At 47.3% G+C, this 19,251-nt stretch overlaps 1 protein-coding gene across 4 annotated transcripts; it reads left to right on the top strand.

The window, feature by feature from the left end:
• The first annotated feature begins 971 nt into the window (after positions 1-971).
• LOC147219726 (homeobox-containing protein 1) lies at positions 972-17,051 on the top strand. 4 transcript variants are annotated; one of them, XM_086171437.1, is made up of 11 exons: positions 972-1,273; positions 2,939-3,218; positions 5,404-5,830; positions 6,088-6,173; positions 7,297-7,407; positions 8,741-8,947; positions 9,158-9,314; positions 12,952-13,034; positions 13,878-13,973; positions 14,085-14,203; positions 14,995-17,051. In XM_086171437.1, exons 2-11 carry the CDS (start codon positions 3,137-3,139, stop codon positions 15,139-15,141), a joined length of 1,515 nt encoding a protein of 504 aa, XP_086027563.1. In that variant the 5' UTR covers positions 972-1,273; positions 2,939-3,136; the 3' UTR covers positions 15,142-17,051. The 4 variants fall into 4 exon arrangements, with proteins under 4 accessions (XP_086027563.1, XP_086027562.1, XP_086027564.1 ...); XM_086171436.1 differs by having other exon boundaries at positions 3,106-3,218; XM_086171438.1 differs by lacking the exon at positions 8,741-8,947 and having other exon boundaries at positions 3,106-3,218.
• Positions 17,052-19,251: the final 2,200 nt, after the last annotated feature.

The following is a 19,251-nucleotide window of genomic DNA, read 5'->3' on the forward strand; positions in this document are numbered from 1 at the left end:
AATGGACAGTAACGCTGACTTTGACTTGGATAAATAAATAAAATTTGAAAAGTGACAGGGAACAGGACTCTCGCCGTTTGCAAATGTAAATTTCCATATACGAGGAAATGAAGAGCTCCATGAAGGAGTCAAAGTAGTCGAATGGTAAGTTGTTGCCGGCGGTTAAAGGCCAACAAAATCACTCACAACCCAGAAGGGCTTGCTGCGCAGGGCAGATGGGACTTTATAGGGGGCGCAAAATGACACGGGAAAAGAAATATTGCAAGGATGAGTGAAAGCTGTGAATTTGTGAGAGAGCGTTGTTTCTCGGCCAGCTCCCCGCCACCTGGCTCAGCTCCGGCCGTGACTGGAAAGAAACCCAGCGAGGCAACGCTTTACTGGTCAGTGTAACCAAACAACTCGCCGCAAAGCTGCAAGTGCCGCAGAGACGAGGCCACTGGACGGCAGATATTGCCAAGAACCTTCCCATGCAAAGAGGAATCGGGTATTTTTCGTTGTTTTGCATCGACTGTCCAAAAGCTCTGTGATGGATGATGTGGTGTTTGAATCCCAGAGCAGTCCCCCCCCCCCCCCCCCCCCCCCATTTGATCAGGTGAAGTGTTTCCCACACTTAGAAACAAGGGTGTATATCTTCACATATGTATCAAGTTGCAGTGAAAGCTTGTATTATCTCCCCCCTCTGAATCCAAGTGAAACGCCAGCTTTTCATATGCAGCTGACGTGTTGGTGTTGCGTCAAAACAGCCGGATTGTGTGAACTTATTTCCTTTGGATGCACACAAAATAAAAGGCTATCGAGCCCCAGAAAGAAAGAAAGAAAGACAGATAAAACAAATTAAAAAAAAAAAAAAAAATCTGGACATTATGCATTTTGCATTTGCGAAAGTAAATATAGATTTTAATTTAAAAACAATTTCCAAAGCTGTGCTTTTACTTGCAAAACAATATACAATCAGGGCTATTTATAGAGGCTGGATCATAACCGGAAGTTGTAATAATAATAATAACTCATGCGTGCTTGACGGAGGTGTCGGGTGAGGAGGTCATAAAATGAGACAGACTCCTTACATTTGCATACAGTAACGTTATTCCCCGACTGCACCGCTGAAAGACAACATGACCCCGCATCGTTCGCCCTCCGCCCGTTAGGCGAGCCTCTCCTGCCGCTCCGAGGAGTTACTTTTCCGCGAGGACGGACACTTTTCCGGGCAGTTTTAGCCCGCTGTCCCTCTCCGTCCAGCCGCCGGCAGCTGTCTCCCCCTCGGCGACGGGAGGTAAGAGAGAAGTGCTTCGCGGTGGGACAGTCCGTGCTACTTAGCTATTGGCTAATGACGCTAGCTAGCCAGCTAACTCGAAAGCAGCCGGCTCTTCTCCTGAACCGCCGTCCCGGTACTTTTATTGCTTGTTTCTTGTATTTTTAACAGGTATTGTGTGAAGGAAATGCCGCCGACGTGAGCGCCGGAGATGCGAGTTTTAGATAAGTTGTTAGCCGAGGGAATGCACTCGGTAGCGTCAAGCTAGCGAGCAACAACAGAGCGGTTTCCGGTGCCCTTCAAAATAAAAGTGGACGTTTGCGCGCAGCAGTGATTTTTTTTTTTTTTGAGGCAGAACCCTGATGCAAGATGCTTTCTGCATGCTGTGCAAACATTATTAGTATGTTTTAGTAAATATTTCCTCTTGCAAAACATTGGTTAAATCATGGAATTGCAACTTTTCCATAGGCCATGGTCATTTACAAGTTGTATTAAATGAATATCATTGTAGAAAATGTATCTAGACTTTAAATTTCATACATGTTTATATCTGTACATGATTGTAGGCTTTCTCTTTATTAGTCCATAGACCGCAAGTTTTTCTAGAACAAGTGAGAGGTCATCAGAGTGGACTTGGCATTTTTATCCAAAATAATCCAGCACAGTTTGATGCTAAAAAAATATAACTCAGACTTACTTTATAAAGCCCCAAGAAGAAAGTGCTTTTTGTTAGGGTAGCTGCTCAGTGGTACAAGATAAAAAATATATAAGCCTTAATAAAGGATACATAAACATCTGTAGAGAAAAGTCCGAATGGTATTCCGCAGGTAATTTAATGCTCTTTTTAATGCTACCTCAAGCAAATTTAAGGACCATGTCCAACTACAAGGTATCGTTTTTATTTATATTAACGTCAATCATTTACATCAGGAATAGATTTGTCATGTACTTATGACCTGAGTGACATTGGAATTGAAGAATCACATAGGTTGAATATTGTGTGTGATTATGAGTGCACATTTCTTAGTTTGTTTCCTTTTTGCTTCAACTCTGGTACTGGGTTCCGCCTGTCAATCACGACACAATTCCTATTAAAGTAAATCAAATATTTCTGTAGTTTAATCAAAATAAATTGCTTATCCCATCACTTCATGCCTCTCGATTCTGAATTTAATATTTCGAATTGCTACTTCAGGTCTTAATTTTAACAAAATCTATTAAATGACTTATAATGACCTGTGGAAACCCTTGTTATTAAAGTATGTATGAGTAAATATATAGTTCTATTAGTATTGGATATGGTTATTGCATATTTTTGTAATATTTTTCTTGACTGATGAAACAGGCCTGAAAATGAACAGTCTTTCTGAGTTGATCTCAATTTCATTAAGAACACAAGTCACGGGTGACAAACGAGTTAAAACAACATCAAGTGGAGAGGGGTTCAATAGCACCGAACCGGCAAGAACACGGATGTCAGTAGATGTTCGCAGTCATCCAGATCACGGTGTCGAAATCTTCTTGTCTTGGCAACCGGACTTGAATTTCTTCACCTGGAGACCCCTCATCCGAGAGGCTTCTTTAGTTCAGTAAACGCACCGTGCTTTTATTTTGAAAGCCACCCGTACATCCGTTTTCACTCGTGCGTCGTAACGGCCAACTTGACAACGCTTTGCTCCCTAGCAGCTATCGAGGCTGGTGCTCCGGGGAGCCAGCCGGAGGTGACGGCGCTGTTAGCTTAGCTTCGGCTAGCCTGCTAGCGGGGCTACCGGCATGCTAACGGCGGCGGTGTGACCGCCTCTCACCGCAGCGAGTGTCCTGTGTCCCCCCGCCGCCCCCTCTCTCCCCTCCAGAGGTCCGGCCGAGCCGAAGAGCCGCTCAGCCATGCGACAGTGGTGTGTCCCCGCCGCGACTCCGCGCACCGAGCCGCTCCCGGGGCGCCTCTCCGTGTCCCCCCCGCCGGCAGGTGAGTTCACGGGGAGGTGACGGAGGGCGGAGGGGGGCGTCAGGAGCTCTTGTTTTCTGGGTCAAAGTCTTCGGAGTTCAAGCCCGCTTGTGGAAAGTTAACTTTGTTTGCATACTTCGACACAATCCACGGTGAATGTATTAAGACTTTTAATATCATTTTAGTTGTGTGTTTTGTTTTTTTTTTCTTCACGGTTTAAACCGCAGTTGATCTAAAATGCGATGTGACAAACCAAAGCCGGCGATTCATTTTTATAAAGCCTTTGGTAAACCAAATGCATATTTAGGATGACATTTTTTATGTTTGACCAAAAAAAAAAAGAAAAAATATTGAATTCACACGTTTCACGTAAAAGCCAAAACAAGAGTTGAAAAGGAGCAATAACTACAAATTCGGTGCATGACATCAGTTGTATTCTTTGTATTGAAACTGTGCTCAGCATAGTCTCGTCTTTATCTGAATTAAATTCTATTGTATTCTAATAAGGTACCATTTTCATAATGACTCTTTCCATTTTATCCAAATACACTCATCTATAATGAAATGTAAATGGTCAAAGTCGACGGTTCAGCGAGAGCAAATCAATTTAAGATTGAACGTTTTTATTCGCTTTAATAAAAGAAAATCCCCATTTCTTCAACGTGAATGCAGCTTAGCTTTGCACGTGATCAATGCTCTTAAAAATCAATCCAAAGCATAAATTTGCTTCGCCAAAATCTGGACGGAGCTTTTACAAAGTGCTGCCACATTGACTGAACGGCATATGATTTTGCATCTGTTCTGTCTGCAAACGGTACTAAACGCCGCTCACATGATCCGGCCGGCTGCTAGAATAAAGCACATAGTTTAATAGAAATACATCCAGAGGAGTGCAGCCTGGGGATCAGCTGACACCCGTACAGGCCTCTGATCAGACCCTGATGAATAAACACGAGGAGAGGGCTTCTTCAAAAGACGATTTAAATATTTATTTGAATTACCGCTAATTCCCTGTGACACAGTGACGGACGCCGAGGGAACCTGATGTCAGGTCGTGTCCGGCATCGGTCGTGATCTCGCTTTGAATTCGCCACGGGTTAAAACCTGTGCCAAGTGTTTGAAGTGGCGCCAGCGTTGCGAATGACCCTGGGGTTCTTCAGAGGAGAATGCAGCCCAGCTCTCGTCCCGAGTCCATTTTTATGAAGACGCGCGGTTTCACATTTGCGTCGCTTCGAGTTAATTAAACTCGGTTTGTCACTTTGCTGTCCTATTCAAGATAATGAAATCGTGACAAAGGAACTGCGGAGTTTTGAATTCTGCTATTCATGTCCCCCTTCTTATGTGTACTTGTATCTATTAATATTCCTTTCAACCCTTATCAGTGAGTGCGCAGGTCTGAAAACATCTGCAGCGCACAGTTTTCTAAATTCAAGGTCTATAAAAGGAGCAGAATGGAGATAAATATAGCCGTCTATAGTCTTTGTGAAGGCTTACATACTCAGAACAAATCAACCTAGCTTATGAGGCCTTTTGCTGTATTAATAGGACAGTCGGGCTTCATATCCTCTGACAAAATTGCCTTATTTTGAAAACCGATAACAGAAATGACGCTGGTCTGAAGGTCTTTGAGACAATCTGAAACCATTAGATCTCAGCAAGGATTATTCCAGCTCTAGGTTCTTGAGAAGACAAATGTGTGGATTTTAATGAAGTCCACGTTACTCAAAGCGCTTTACGGCGCCATCCTTCAGTCGGATGCATTCCCCGATGACCCCGGAGCTGCGGCGGAAGATATTAGTGTTATTTAGCGACCGCCGCTGCTTTGAAATGTGTCGCGACGCCGCCGCAGTCGGCAGAGGTTAACACCTCTTTTGTTTCGGTAGCAATCTTTTAATACTTTGCAAAGATACTTTGTGTCAGTTGGTGTTAGCTGTGTTCGCATCTGAATGCTAGGAAACAAAACAACCCCCCTGGAAAATTGAATAAGAACCAAATGGACTTGTAGCGCTGATGCTACTGAAGTACGCCAAGAGCTAAGTCGTCACTTATATCAGCTGTGTTTTAGGATGGTGGCGTGCAAACAGCCAGTAGGCAGGGTTCGTGAAGAGACGTGGCTTGTTGCCTCTCTGTTGCGCGCGGAGTCTTAACGGGGCGGCGTCTCCATCTCACGCCCGCCGTGACTTTGTACCCCGCATGACCTGCTCAGACGCCAGGATGGAATGCTGCGAGGTGGAGCCGCGTTACACCATCGAGCAGATCGACCTCCTGCAGCGCCTGCGTCTGTCAGGCATGACCAAACCCCAGATCATCCACGCGCTGGAGTCCCTGGAGAGGCTGGACCCGGACCACCGCCCGTCGAACTGTGACTCCCACGCCGCCCAGTCCAACGCCACGCCCGCCACCGTCGCCCCGACCCCTTCCTCATCCACTTCGTCCTCCTCCTCGCTGTCCCTGGCCTCTGCGACCACGCAGACCTCCGGCCTGGACGGCGCCGCGCTTTCCCCCAGCAACAGCTACGAGGCCTCCCCCCCACCGCTCTATCCCCCCAGCGTGGCCGTCCAGCGCTCCTTCAACTACGACATGATGGGAGAGGAGGAGTGGGACCTGGAGGAGAAGGTGGAGGAGTACATGAGGTGAGGAGGTTGGAGCTTCCTTCGCCGCTGGAAGCAGAAGAGCGCAGGCGAAGACAGATTATTATAACCTCGGGTGACGGCGGCCGCTGTCCCACGGCTGCGGGTCCCGTCTCCAAAACCGTAGCTTGGTTAATTTAGGTCAGGTGTGCAGGGACAGGCGAGCAGAGGCGGCGTCTCGGTGGAAAGGTGAGTCGGAGCCGAGGCCGCCGCCTTCACCCCTCCCCACTTCTGATCCTCCTCTTCCTGCTGTCTTCCAGGAGAGACAGCAACCTCGTGAAAGACGAGATCAAGACCTTCCTCAACAATCGCAGGATCTCTCAGGCAATCGTGGGACAAGTTACAGGTACTTTTTACAAGTTACTGCTGGTACGCGGGAACAGTGCATCTGCAGATTTCATCCGTGCCTGCTCAGCATGTAGGAGTTTTCAGACATGCGTTTTGTTGGGATGCTTGTCTCAATAATCCAGCCTTCGGGTTCTAGACTTGCTCTTTCTGGCAGGGAATTATTTAATCTTATATTGTTACAGCATTTTGATTCCTTGTGAGACTCTGAACAACAGGGGGTTCGTGTGCATCTGACCCCCCCCCTCCACATGGCAAAACAAATATTTGAAATCAAAGTTATGAAAAAAAGGTTTAAATTAAATCAATCCCAAGATCTAGAGGTGGTTAGATTATACGGATAATTTATTCACAATGTTGAACATATTATTTTTAGGGTGGTTTGACGGCACGGTGCTCTTCACCTCCGATTTACAGCAAGAAGCTCTTAGTTCAGTTCCCACAGGGTGCCTTTCTGTATCCTAAAACATGCTGGAGGTTCATTGGAGACCCTGTATTGAATGTTTTTCAATGTATTGTGAATGTTTATGTCTCTGCGGACCGGTGACCCGTCCAGGGAACCCTGCCTCTCGCCCAGTGACCGCTGGATAAGGCTCCCGCACCCCGAGCGCCCCTAAGTGCATCAGGGGTTTAGATATTAAATGAATGAATTTTTCTTTTCACAACATATCATGAGAAAGTAGGCTGTTTTTCCCTCTTATTTCAGTGTGTTCTGTAACCCCAACCCCCCCAAAGAAGTGAATATTCCCGTCTGAAGGACTGGCCTCAGTACAATGTAGGTCAATAAGTTTGAGCTACTTGGCGCAGAGCAGGAAAAAAAAAAACTACACATCAGACGGAGATGATAAATTTAGAGCTTGTTGGAAACGGTTTCAGAACAATGCAACGCTTGACATGCAGCAGCATGCTCCCCCTCCCCCCCTTCCACCGCCACCTCCTGTAAAAGTCTTGCACCAAATTTCAGCCGCCTAATGAAAGTATCAGTGGTTGTGTGACTTCATTAGCTTAACAGGAGTATTTCAAAGCTGGCCCGCAGACAGCTCCAATAAAACGCCGCTGGCACGCCGCAAGATGAATGAATGTGTGGCCTGCTGAGACAACCGGCCTCGCCTCTTCCCGCACAGGAATAAGCCAGAGCTACATCTCCCAGTGGCTGCTGCAACAAGGCCTGGAGATGAGCGACTCCAAGCGCAGAGCCTTCTACCGCTGGTACCTGCTGGAGAGGAATAATCCAGGTGAGACGAAGGGCACGGCGGAGTTGAGAGCCTCAACAAGGGAAAGGCATCTATTTCTTCATGTTACTTGAAAGTGAAGCGGCGCCTGCTAAACCCGCCCTCGCCTTAGCCCACACCCGCTTGCATGCTAACAACCTCCGCACGCCATTCACACTTAACTCCATCCCGGTCCCCCAAGGGCTCCGAGGTCAAGGAAGGGCAGGAGACGCATCTATAATTTCGGGGGGGGGGCAATAACGCTAGTCCAGTCACAGGAGATGCTAATCAATAACGTTATAGTTTCTGGGTCGGGGCTGAAATAGAAGTTGATGGATGTGGCTTGTCTGCGCAGTGTCGGAATTGACCTCTACGTGGGAGCGGACAGGGATGGGACTTCTTTAAAGAACAATTTTTAAAAAAATCGTGTATTTATTAACATGGTTTCTGGACTTGGGACGGCACAGCAGGTTATAAGAGCGAGCCGCTCAGATTCCACAATCTGGACTGTGAAACCGAAAAGTCGCGGAGCATTTTTAACCACCGCGACAATGATAGCTAATGCAAAAAAAAAGGGGATTTACAAAGATGGAATCTGCCAAAATAGAGGTTCGCTAACAGGAGCCGCATTTGTCGAGGCACTTCACTCTTTTTATGCTCTGTATAGTCTATTTACTCTTCATAATTCAAAGTTCATTTTAATGTTTAATGCTTGAATCAAATCATTTTGACTGTATTTTTACACCTCAGCTAGCAAAAAAAGGTCAAATTTTCCCAGCTTACTTTTCATTTAGTGTTTTATCGAAAGCGTTTTAAATTTTAATGCCTAAAAGTTCTTTTTCCCCACCTCGTTCTTCTCTCATATGAGTATTCATATGACTTTTCTTTTTTTTTTTTCCACTCCTCGCTCGCTTGGCCCTGCCCCCGCCCAAAGCTTTGCCTTAGCCCTGTGTAGTCCAGAGCCCCTGCTGATGCTGGGGCCGCTGCCCCGGTGCTGGTTTTCATTCCTACATGGCTAACAACAAGGCTGTTACCGGCAATACTAACCAACCGAAAAAATTAACAACAACAACAAAAAAAAAAAAAACTTCTCCCTGCAATGATTTCACTCCAAAATGTCCGAAAGCGCTTCGCTGCAGATCCGGGCTTCTATTTCACTCGACCCTCAATAGAAGCCCGGCTATAAGTCGGGCCGATGTGTAATTGGCGGCCGCACGTTTCAAACTGCCGTTCGGGTGTTTTGATAAATGGACGCAGCGCTAAAGTTTCAGTCTCCAGTTGCGTTTGCCAAAAACTGGTGTCTGTGATGGGACTTGATGGCTGCGGCCGCTGACCGTTGGTTCTGTCCTGACTGAAGGGCTGAGGTGGAGTGAAAGCCAGCACAGCGTGAGTCCCAGGGCCAGGGGAGGGGACAGAGACGGGCCGCTAGCAGGGGCCAGCGGCAGCCTCCCCAACCCCAACACCAACCTCAACCCCAACCCACTGTGGAGCAGGCAGAGAGAGCTGCTGATGCACTTGCTGCCGTGGTACACTGCTGCCGCGGCGGCGGCCCAAACCCAGCCAGGTAAACCCCGGCCTGGCTCGCCGCGGCCCGCCCCGGCCCCCCCAGTTTACCCCTGCATGCCAATCACCTCGTCATGTCAGCAACCCCCCCACCCCCCCACCCCCCCCACCCCCCTTTTTGGTTTTCGTCAATATCGCATCCCTGAAGCTAAAAGTGCAGGGCCTCCATCCGTCTGATGGCCTGTCGGTCCACGTGTGCTCGTCCATCCAGGCGCCACCTTGTCAATGCGCTCGCTGGTGAAGGAGGAGCCCGACTGGCGGTCGGGGATCATGGCCGGCGAGCGGGCCGGGCTGGTAGGAGGACCGCTGAGGCTGCGCAGAGGAAGTAGGTTCACCTGGAGGAAGGAGTGCCAATCTATCATGGAGAGGTGAGAATCTCACACCGTACAGGACGGGACGCTTACACAATTCTTCTGCTTTGTATTTTCCCTGAAACCTGTGACTTAAAGTAAGAGAAGTTGGAGGCAACAACTGATAGAAAATTAACAAGACAATTAAAAAAGCTCCGGCGCCTTCCGAAACATATGTGACTGCAAACATTTTTTTTGTTATTCCAATAAATGATCAATTTGAAGATGACTCAATCCAAATAGCTACAAGTGGTATCTGTCCATTTCAAAAGATTTAAAATAATGAAAAGAAAATACAGATTTTAAATATGCATTTTTTTGAATTACAGTTTTATTAAAATGATGATAATTCCAGTAATGGCATGTAACCACATGCCATTATGTAACCACAACATATAACAATATTACAAAATGGCAAAAATCACAATTATTGACGGCTTGCTGCCGATCAATTCTAAAGTTTAATCAACTGAAAGAGACTCACATGTAAAAGTCAAGGATAAAGGGGTAAAGTGAACAACTGATATTCACAGTTATGTGATGTGCAAAAGCCTTCTTTTCCTTTTGCATCCTTTATTTTCATGAAATCTTGTATTTACGGTGTATTAATCCCTGTTTTAAAGTGTTGCTTCATGATTCTTCCACAAAGAGTAATACTGACCCTATCCCAAACTAAAGTAGAGATATATATTTTTTAAAAAGCTGCCATCAGGATTGGAAATGACCTCTGACCCCTACCGGGCTCCACCGCCTGTGACGCTCACATCCGCAGTTTCCCCTCTTGCCGGCTCCACGCACCGGTCCAATTCACCCGACGCCATTTTAAACTCGCGGAAACGAAACGACAGCGAGACTCACAACGCCGGGCACATTTACATGATCTTTTCCCCGCTTTCCATGCTTTCCTCTCGCCAGACTGTCACCGCTATTTTCTCCAATCTGTACATTTTCTGCTCAGTTAAGCCCCCTCTCTCCTCCCTCCGTGTGTGTGTGTGTGTGTGTGTGTGATCTCAGTGGAAAATCCCTCACGTCGCCTCCGCTGTCTTTGTTTTTGTAGAAAAGGCAGCCCGCCTCACCCCGCGCTCTGTCAAATGAAACCGAAAGCTTTGCAGACTCGAGAGACCGGATTCAATGCTTTTGTTTAGCCACACACACACACACAAACGAGGGGATTATTAGGATTTGATTCTGACCGCTCATTGCCGCACCCGTCGCTGTACCTTCACTTTCCCGGTGTTTCCGTCAGTCCTCCTGGTTTTTTCCCTTCCACCAGTAGCCCGAGTATCCGGAGGCCGTCTGAGCCCCTTGCTGGTAAATGCGATGGACAGCCATCGGTCGAAGATCCCGATAAAAGCGGACCAGATGCAAAAAAAGATTTGTTTTTAAATAATTTCTTTCACTTCACTGGTAAATTCTCAACTTACTGATTGCCTTCTCACACACACTCACATACTAATACACACCGATGGCGGCCGAGGCCATAGGGCGCAACTTGGGGTTCGGCCTGCAGCCGGGAGCGGAACCGGCAACCTTCCGATTGGAACAAATGCATTTTCATTTGAGCTACAGTTAGCAACGGCATCGTGGTAGAACCCTTCACGTAGAGATACATGTTTAGCTTTTTTCATAGCTTCTACACCGGAAAATAAACTTGGTTCGGGTTCGGAGACGATGACCGGCATCAACCGGGCTTAAAAATACACACAACAGCTGGGCTTCTCAAGGGTTTAACTCTGACTTTTCGAGGCACTCTGAGACCCTCGTGCTCTGAAAATATAATTTAAGGCTTTTTTTTTTTTTTTTTTTTTTACAGTCTTCCGGAATCCTGAGCTCATCTGGTGCTGCTCAGAAGAAGCCTCGGCACTGGGATAACCGGATTATTCCGCCCTTAAGTCTGTTTCTGGTTTGCCTTCCTGTCACTGTCTGGGCCGTTATATCACTGTTTATTAATTCCAGATTTTCTTTTCCGATGAGTGACAGCCGCGCTGCCTGCCAGGATCTCCTTGGGCTCGGTCTCATCTGTTCCCCTCCCCGAGAACGCCCCCCTCCTCTGCCGGGACTCACTGCACCTCTTTTCCCCTCATTGTTAATTTCACTCCTCATTGCCACCTTTCCTGGAGACATCTCTCTGGAGACATCCCTTTCACTTTTTCCACCATCGCTATTGCGATCTCCAGATTTTCCATCCAGTTCCAGGCTCCTCCTGACCCGCCGCCGCCGCCTGATCCGAGACCCCTCTACCCCCGTAACATTTAATAGTAGCCGGTCTGGGGGAACAAAAACAAACTCAAGCCCGGTCCGATCTGAGTCCCGTCTCGCTGCTGAGTGTGAGACGCCACATGCTGACGCAGAGGAAACGTGAAACCTGACGGGACTTTTTGAAAATAAGAGACAGTGTGTTTTTTTTTTTTTTTTTTTTTTTTTGACCCCACTCTCTTCTTCTACATGTGTGTGTGTGTCATTCATGACGATGCAGCTCGTGACGGGCGGGAGGATTCAGACCCTTCACTTGAAACGTGGATAAAAAAAACGTAAATCTAGCAGGGTTTTTTTTTTTTTTTTTTTTCTTAATACACACAAAATAGGGCGTCGATTGACCACAAAAAATTGAGAACCCGCTTCTCGCCGCATCCTCTCTGCCATGTTGATGAGCTCGGGCCGGTGTCCTTGCATGACTCCCGCCCGTGACCTCAGCTCTTTGCATTACAATTCGGTTTAATCAGCAGATTTTTATTACTTTTTTTTTTTTTTTTTTTTTTTTCCTCTCTCTGCGACTTTGGAACAAATTCATCCCGGGCAGTTTTCTTGGCAGCCCCGGGGGGGGGGGTGGGGGTGGGGGTTCTGGGAAGCAGGAGACAGGCCTCCTTCGAGTTCTCCCCACGGCGAGCGATTGATTTACCCGTTAACGCCGTCGCTGTAAGCACGCGGGTCGGTAATGAGCACGCGTAGATGCCGGCGGTGCCCACGCATTATGCAACGCCACTGCAGTAGCGATCCCGGGGAGCCGCCGTACACCCAAGGACGAGGCAGGGGAGGCAAAGAATAAGACAGAGTGGACAGGATAGGGCAGCCCGGAGGGCGAGGGGGATGAGAGAACTGCGAGGAATTGATCCCTTTGTGTTAAGCACTGTGGGATAATGATTATTTTTCAACCTTGCGGGGGATGAGAGAGGCAGAGCAAACATTCATCCGGACAATTTCCCCTCAGAGCAGCAGTCTTTATCCCCAGAAGATTGAATTGTCCAAATCAATCCACTTAATGCACCAATTAATCCGTTCCCCTTTTCGTCACCGAAACTTTCGCGGATCTTCTTCGACGTCTTTCTTTTCAATAAAAGGAACTGTTGATGGTGGTCGGCGCTTCCGCCGCGCTGCAAGAAGGTCCCCGGTGTGGATTCCAGCAGGGGGCGCCTTTCTGTGTGCGGTCAACTGGGTTCTTCAGGGTCCAAAAAGAGATCACAAACTGACAGTGAACGGTCGGGTTTCTCTATGTGAGGCGCTCGAACAACCGGTGAACCCCGCATTTCGGCCAACAGCAGCTGGGATCGGCAACCTCGAGTGCGGGATGAGCTGCAGGGGTGTGGCAGCCTCCATGCAGAGGCAGGAATGAATGCAGAGCGGTCGAGTAATGACTCTTAATTTTGCTCCCTTGCAGCTTCTTCATGGAGAACCAGTACCCGGACGAGGCGAAGCGGGAAGAGATCGCCAACGCCTGCAACTCCGTCATCCAGAAACCAGGTGCCGTGACGGATGCCTCCCGTGATGCTCCGCAGCATCTGCGCTTAAATTCTGAAAATTAAACCCTGGGGGTTAAAGGTCAGCCGAGACACACGTCCGAGTATCGCCGTCTTCATCGTTAACGCTCCCACGGTCCGGGTGGAGCATCGACGCGAGGGCCGAGAGTCGCGGGTGTCTCCGCGCCACGTTTCGCACGGAAGCCGTCCCGTCCCGTCCCGTCCTCCCCCGTCAGGAACAATTTAACGCTTGCTCCCTTGGCGCCGAGCCGAAGGTGTAGCTCTCGATTTAACAGTCGATTTATGTTCCCGACGCCCGTCTTTGTTTGCAAGCTTTGGGTAATGACCGGGAGAAAAACAAGATTGATGACACGCGGCAGAAACAGGGCTCCCCGGTCGGTGTCGCCGCGGTCCCAAATTAATGAACCTTAAATATTTTTATCGACAAAAATAACAAATAGCCGCACCGAGTCAAACGCGCTCCTCCTCAGATTTATTTTACCATGAGTAAGAAACAAGAGGGGCAGCGCAGCAAGAATGTCCCTGGGCGGACTTACGAATGAAAGAAACCCAAGACGAAGATAAATTCGAATTAAAAGTTCGATTTCACCGATCGGCCGGTCCGACGGCGCGACCGCAGTGACTCGCCGTCACCCGATGAGGAGCCAATCACGAAGCAGAACAACGCTAGCTTGTTCCGAAACAAGATGTGAACACATTACGTTCGGACGGATTTAAAATAACACAAGCAAAGACCGAACGAGGCGAAGTACCGCGCACGAAACGAACCCATTTCTGTTAAATCGACCGAAATGCGAATGCCCCTCTCTCTCTCTCCCCTCCCCAGGCTGTAAACTGTCAGAGTTCGAGCGCGTGACGGCGCTTAAGGTCTACAACTGGTTCGCCAACCGCCGAAAGGAGATGAAGAGGAGAGCGAATATAGGTGAGGGGCCGGTTTATACTATTTTTCCACCGCAGGTGGGATTACGGGAAATACGCACAGTTTTCCCGGAAGGGTGCTCATCCGTATTTACCGTCTGCTCCCGCCAACCAGAGGCCGCCATCCTGGAAAGCCACGGCATCGAGGTGCCGAGTCCGAGCTGCCACTCCAACGGCGAGGAGGGGGAGATGCAGGAGTTTGGCGATCAGGTGAACCATCGATACTCAGAGCAGGTAAGCCTCCAGCCGAGGGGCGGATGTTAACGCAGGATTCTGAAACTGCGTTTCTATCGATTCGCGCCGAGACGGATCGGACGGGACCTTCTGAGCTTTCCGAAGCGTTTATCCGGCGTGCGCATTCCTAAGCGGATCCCAGGAGCTCTACGGGTGGTTCATGTTACTCCTGAGGCCGCTGTTAGAACAGCAGAAAACCAGAGACGTCATTTACATTGCGCCCGTCTGAATACGGATGCAGTTTTAACAAGCCGGATGTCGGAGACGGTTCAAACAGAGCTCCTGGAAGCTCACCTGTCGTTCCAGGTGTGTTCCCGGGATAAAAACCCACCTCCATTATGGAAAGAAAGAAGAGCTCGACCGGCCAGAAGGAGCTCCTTTGAGACGCTTAAATTCAACTTTTCAGATGTTTTTCCAGAAAGGACCCATGTGTCAGCTGGACAGACGTCTCTCATTCCCGTGCTGTATTATAATCGCCGTTTTTGAACGGTTTCCGACTACTAGATGAGTTTCATATGGTGTGCATTTGTGGGATGTGCTTTTCATTCTTAATGGTAAAATGACAGTAGTGGATAATAATAATGAAGCTTTTATTCCCTATTTGTGCTCATAGATAATGTTTTCACCGCAGTGAGCAACTCGCACTTCCTCGCAAAAAGACTCACTGATAAAACACAAAGTGCACGTGCGACACAGAGCGCACCTGTAACGTGCACACACCCCCCCGCGGTCGTTTTTTTAGACGGCGAGGGCTAATCCTGTCGTGTCCTGTTTGCGCGCCCGTGCTTCAGGACGACTCGTCCACCCAGAGGATCGTCGACCAACAGGACGCGTCGGCGATGGCCACCGCCGAGGTGACGGCCCTCTCCAGCCCCGCCGCGCAGGCGCCGGAACAGAAAGAGGAGGACTCAAAAAGGGACACTGTGGACGAAGAGTGACCGGAGTTTGCGATCGACCCGTCCCCCCCCCGCCTCCAATCCGCGTATGAATTTCAGCCCGACGAAATAGGAAAAAAGTGTCTCCGCCAGCCTGGCAGGCCCTCGAGCGAAAGGGAGGAGGGCGCTGAAGCTCACCGAGGGGCCTCGGGTGGGAAAAGAGGCCCCTGTATTTATCGAAAAAAGTTATCCCGCTTATGTTAACAGCAATATAACAGTATATTATAAATATATATCGATTATATAGTGCATTCCAAGGTGGTATTAAAAAGCCTCAATTCCGTTAGAGGGATAATAATGTAAAGGATACCTCGTCCATATTAAGCTAAGCCTCAGTTTGTTTCTTTGCGACGTAACCTCTTTTAGCCTCTTTGTTTCAAAGAGCAGCCGTCGGACGGACGTCGGCGGCGACACGAGCTGAGCCTGCCGGTCAGGCGTGTGTCTCCCGACGAGCGGGGAGTGTGTTCTCCAGGGTAAGAACGGCATCGGGGGATCAGGTTTACGGCAACGCGGGCGCCCTCTAGCTTGCTTGAATGTGTTTTTATTTTTATTTTTTCTCTCCGGCCCCATCTGGTGCATAAGACTCTGACCTCAATCAATCGACTGATCAGATCAGCCGATCAATCGTGACGAACCTGTAAAAGCCCTGAGGGACGACTGGAATCTCAGGTAATCCAACATCGGTGGATAAAGACAGTGAAGAATTGCACCGGATCCGCGCGCGTGTCTGTGTGTGTGTGTGTGTGTGCGCGAGTGTGCGTGTGTCTCAACATAAGCTTTTACTTCAATGGTTTTCCTCATAACTACATTTAACCAAAACAGGACGTGTTATTTATACCTTTTTTATATTAGCAGAACAAGCTTTGGACTATATATATATATATATCACAGTAATCCTCATCAGGCGTCTTGGTGGTTTAACCGAATGCTGCTGTTTTGTTTTGTCTCTCCTCCTCATCCACTTTCCTCTCAGACCCGAAACTCAGCCAGTGAAGCTAGACTAGTTCTGTTTTTATTTAACGTTTGAAATAATAACGCTAAAAAACAAGAATCAAAAAAAAAAAAAAAAAAAAAAACTTTTAAAATGTGACTGAAAAACAAAACGCGGCGAGCCTTCACGCTAGAAGCACCTTCCCGTACTCGGAGTAAGCTAATGCTATAGCTCATGTTAGCTTGTATAACTGTAAAAAAAAAAAAAAAAAATGAAATAGCTGCACTTGAAAGTGGATCTCACTCTAAGAGCCCTGGGACCGGACTTGTACAGAACCCGGAGAATAAACACATCTATGGGTGCTTTTCGACTCTAGCAGTATATAGAAACTGTTATTTGTAAAAACTTGAACTACGAGTAGCTGACTTTAGCCCGCGCGCCACGTGCTCCCTTTCCCCCCCCCTGTTCCCGCGGGGCCCGAGGCCTCAGGATCCCCGTCCCGGAAGCGTTCATGAAATGAACAGGCCCCCCCCTCTATCACCCCCACCCCCACCCCCTTTAAAAACAAAAAAAAAATAAAATAACCTCCTCGAAGCCAAAGTTCAGCCGAGTCAAAAAAAAAAACAAAAAAAAAACGGGCGACGGATTCAGCCGCAGGACGAGACGCCTGCGGATCCGCGACGCGCGTAGAGGATCATCCGCTCAGTACAACACTAGCCAACTAGCTTACCTAAGAATTACTGTTACAAGCTAATCATGGAGTCGACAGGAGCCATTGTTGTGACTTAATAAACAGTGTTAATGTAGCATTTACGGCCGTGGTCCTCAGCCCGTATCTTTCCTGTATACTCACCTCGGTTACCCGGTCCGGCTCCGGACCGGAACCCCACCCCGGAAGCTGCACGCCGTTACCGATTATTATACTCCTACCTTGTCTGCTTTTATCTGACAACGACAGAAACAATAATAAAATTGTTAACAATGGGCCGCTGCGCGTCTTGTCTTCTTGAAAGGTCTTTTGCAATTCTGTTATTAATACTCGTAATAAAAATAATCTCCCTCTCCTTCCTTGGTGGAAATTTTGCACTGTATTCCACATTTGATGTCTTTATGGGCAATTGCACAGCAAGGACATGTTTCCCGGTACAATGAAATCATTAATAGAGAGACAAAGAAGGGCAAATAGAATAATCAGATTTGAAATAAATACATTTAGTAGACAATTGAAGAGCAGCTTGTGAAAAGCTGCCCTCCGATTGGCTATTGGTTCAAGGTGCCTCTCGTCCTGCAACTCAGAGTGCAGGATTAGCAGTGTAGATAATGAATTGTGAAAAGATAAAGCAGAAATGTAAATCCTGCAGAAAAATAAAAGATGCAGATCAGACCGGTGAATCGACCGGTTTCCGTTTGATACATAAATTAATTGATTTAACCCTTGTGTTGTCTTGCGGGTCAAAAGTGACCCACTACCATGTTTAGCACCTCTAGAGTACAAAGATTGTCTTATGGGTCATTTTTGACCCGTAGGACGAGGGGAGTAAACACAATGTTAAGATCGCACGAGGGTTAAAATTGCAAAGTGACAAACAGGCGGAGGCACACCGTGAATCTATTCTGAGGCAGTGGCAGCCAATTGGTTTCGCTCAGTGTCGGAGCTGCTGGAAATGGGATGGAAGGAGGTCTCCGTGTGGAGAGGGGCGGCACGGTCCCGGAGATCTTCATGTCTTCAGGTATTTGCAGAAGGTCGAGGTTATCGCAACAGACTGTAGAACCTCTTGAGTGCAGTGGCGTCCTCATCCTCCCCAGAAAAGCACACCTGCCGTGGCGCTTCCCTCACCAGGCGCGTGGACCCGACGACCGGGCCTTCACCGACACGAATGCTGGCCAACAAGGTAATGGATGCACTCTTTTCTGACTTCACACGTCAGGACTCCAGAACCACGCTTTTTTTCAGATAAGATAAGATAAGATAAGAACAGCTTTATTAATCCCGAAGGAAATAGTTGTGCCAGAGTTACAGAAAATATAACAGTAATAAATAATAAAAACAAAAGGCAGAATTAGAAATAAAATAAACTATAAAGTGTCTCAGTGAAACTATAAAGTGTCTTAGTAAACAAGTGATAAAACTATAAGTGTCTTAGTAACAAGTGAGGTAAGGAGTGCACAATTACTAAGACACTTCGTAATTTCACCCTCCCTTAATTTCACCCACATTTATGAATTTAAGATGAACTTTATTGATCCCCATAGGGGAAATTCCTTTGTCACAGCAGTGTAACAGTATTAATAAAAAAAATAGAATAAATGTAAATATAAATAGAAAAACATATGATAGCAAGGCAGCCACGAATAAATAGACAGCAGACAACAACAACATTATCATCAGGGATAACGGTGGGCAACATAAAAGAAAAGTGAGGGTGAAAAATACACAACCAGAGCCAAACAATATAAATAGTGACAAAAATATATGGCAATCAATAAAATAACCGAAAATAGGCAGGATGTGTGCGGGCTGGGACACATGATGATAAGAGAGACAGCAGACATGATGTGGAATTTATTTAATTTTAGCTTTTTTTTTTTTTTTTCATGTGACGAACATTCTTAGTTCTTCTTACCGGGAAAACTTTTGCCTTATCTGTGTGAAAGTAGCCGCTTCAGAGGAAGAACGGAAGTCTAGACAAACCCGAAGTGCATTTCCGGTCTTGACAACCGGAAGTCGTGAAGGAATGTTTTTTTACTTTAAAAATGTTTTGTGGTGTCATGTGTTCATCTCGGCAGAATGTCTTAAAGTGAAGCTGGAGAGATGTTTGGTCACATGATTGCACAATATGTATGGGTGTGTGTGTGTGTGTGTGTGTTTCATCTACTCAAGCAGAAACTCAGGGTCACTGATGACAAGCAGGGCGAATAACAGCTGGGTGAATGACCCCTCAACAGCTGAAGGGCATTGCAAATTTAATTTCTTCCTATTTAAGAAAACAGGACTTTTTTTTCCTTTTTGTTTCCCTTTAAACCAGGGGTGTCAAACTCATTTTGGTCCAGGGGCCACGTACGGCCTAATTTTATGTCAAGGGGGCCGGATCAGTAAAATCATTACCTACAAATAACACTGAGTCCAAATTTTTCCTTTGTTTTAGTGTAAAGGAGGTAAACCGGTAATTTATAAAAATCTT

This window comes from Fistularia commersonii, chromosome 24 (assembly GCF_037954325.1).
Source record: "Fistularia commersonii isolate RoL2024-O1a breed Wild chromosome 24, RoL_Fcom_v1.0, whole genome shotgun sequence".
In the NCBI taxonomy this organism is placed as follows: domain Eukaryota; kingdom Metazoa; phylum Chordata; class Actinopteri; order Syngnathiformes; family Fistulariidae; genus Fistularia; species Fistularia commersonii.

Coding starts and splice junctions, on each gene's coding strand:
- LOC147219726 (XM_086171437.1), top strand. CDS start 3,137: ATGCGACAGTGGTGTGTCCCCGCCGCGACTCCGCGCACCGAGCCGCTC. Junction 6,174..7,296: donor AATCGTGGGACAAGTTACAG/GTACTTTTTACA, acceptor CTTCCCGCACAG/GAATAAGCCAGAGCTACATC. Junction 14,204..14,994: donor ACCATCGATACTCAGAGCAG/GTAAGCCTCCAG, acceptor CCCGTGCTTCAG/GACGACTCGTCCACCCAGAG.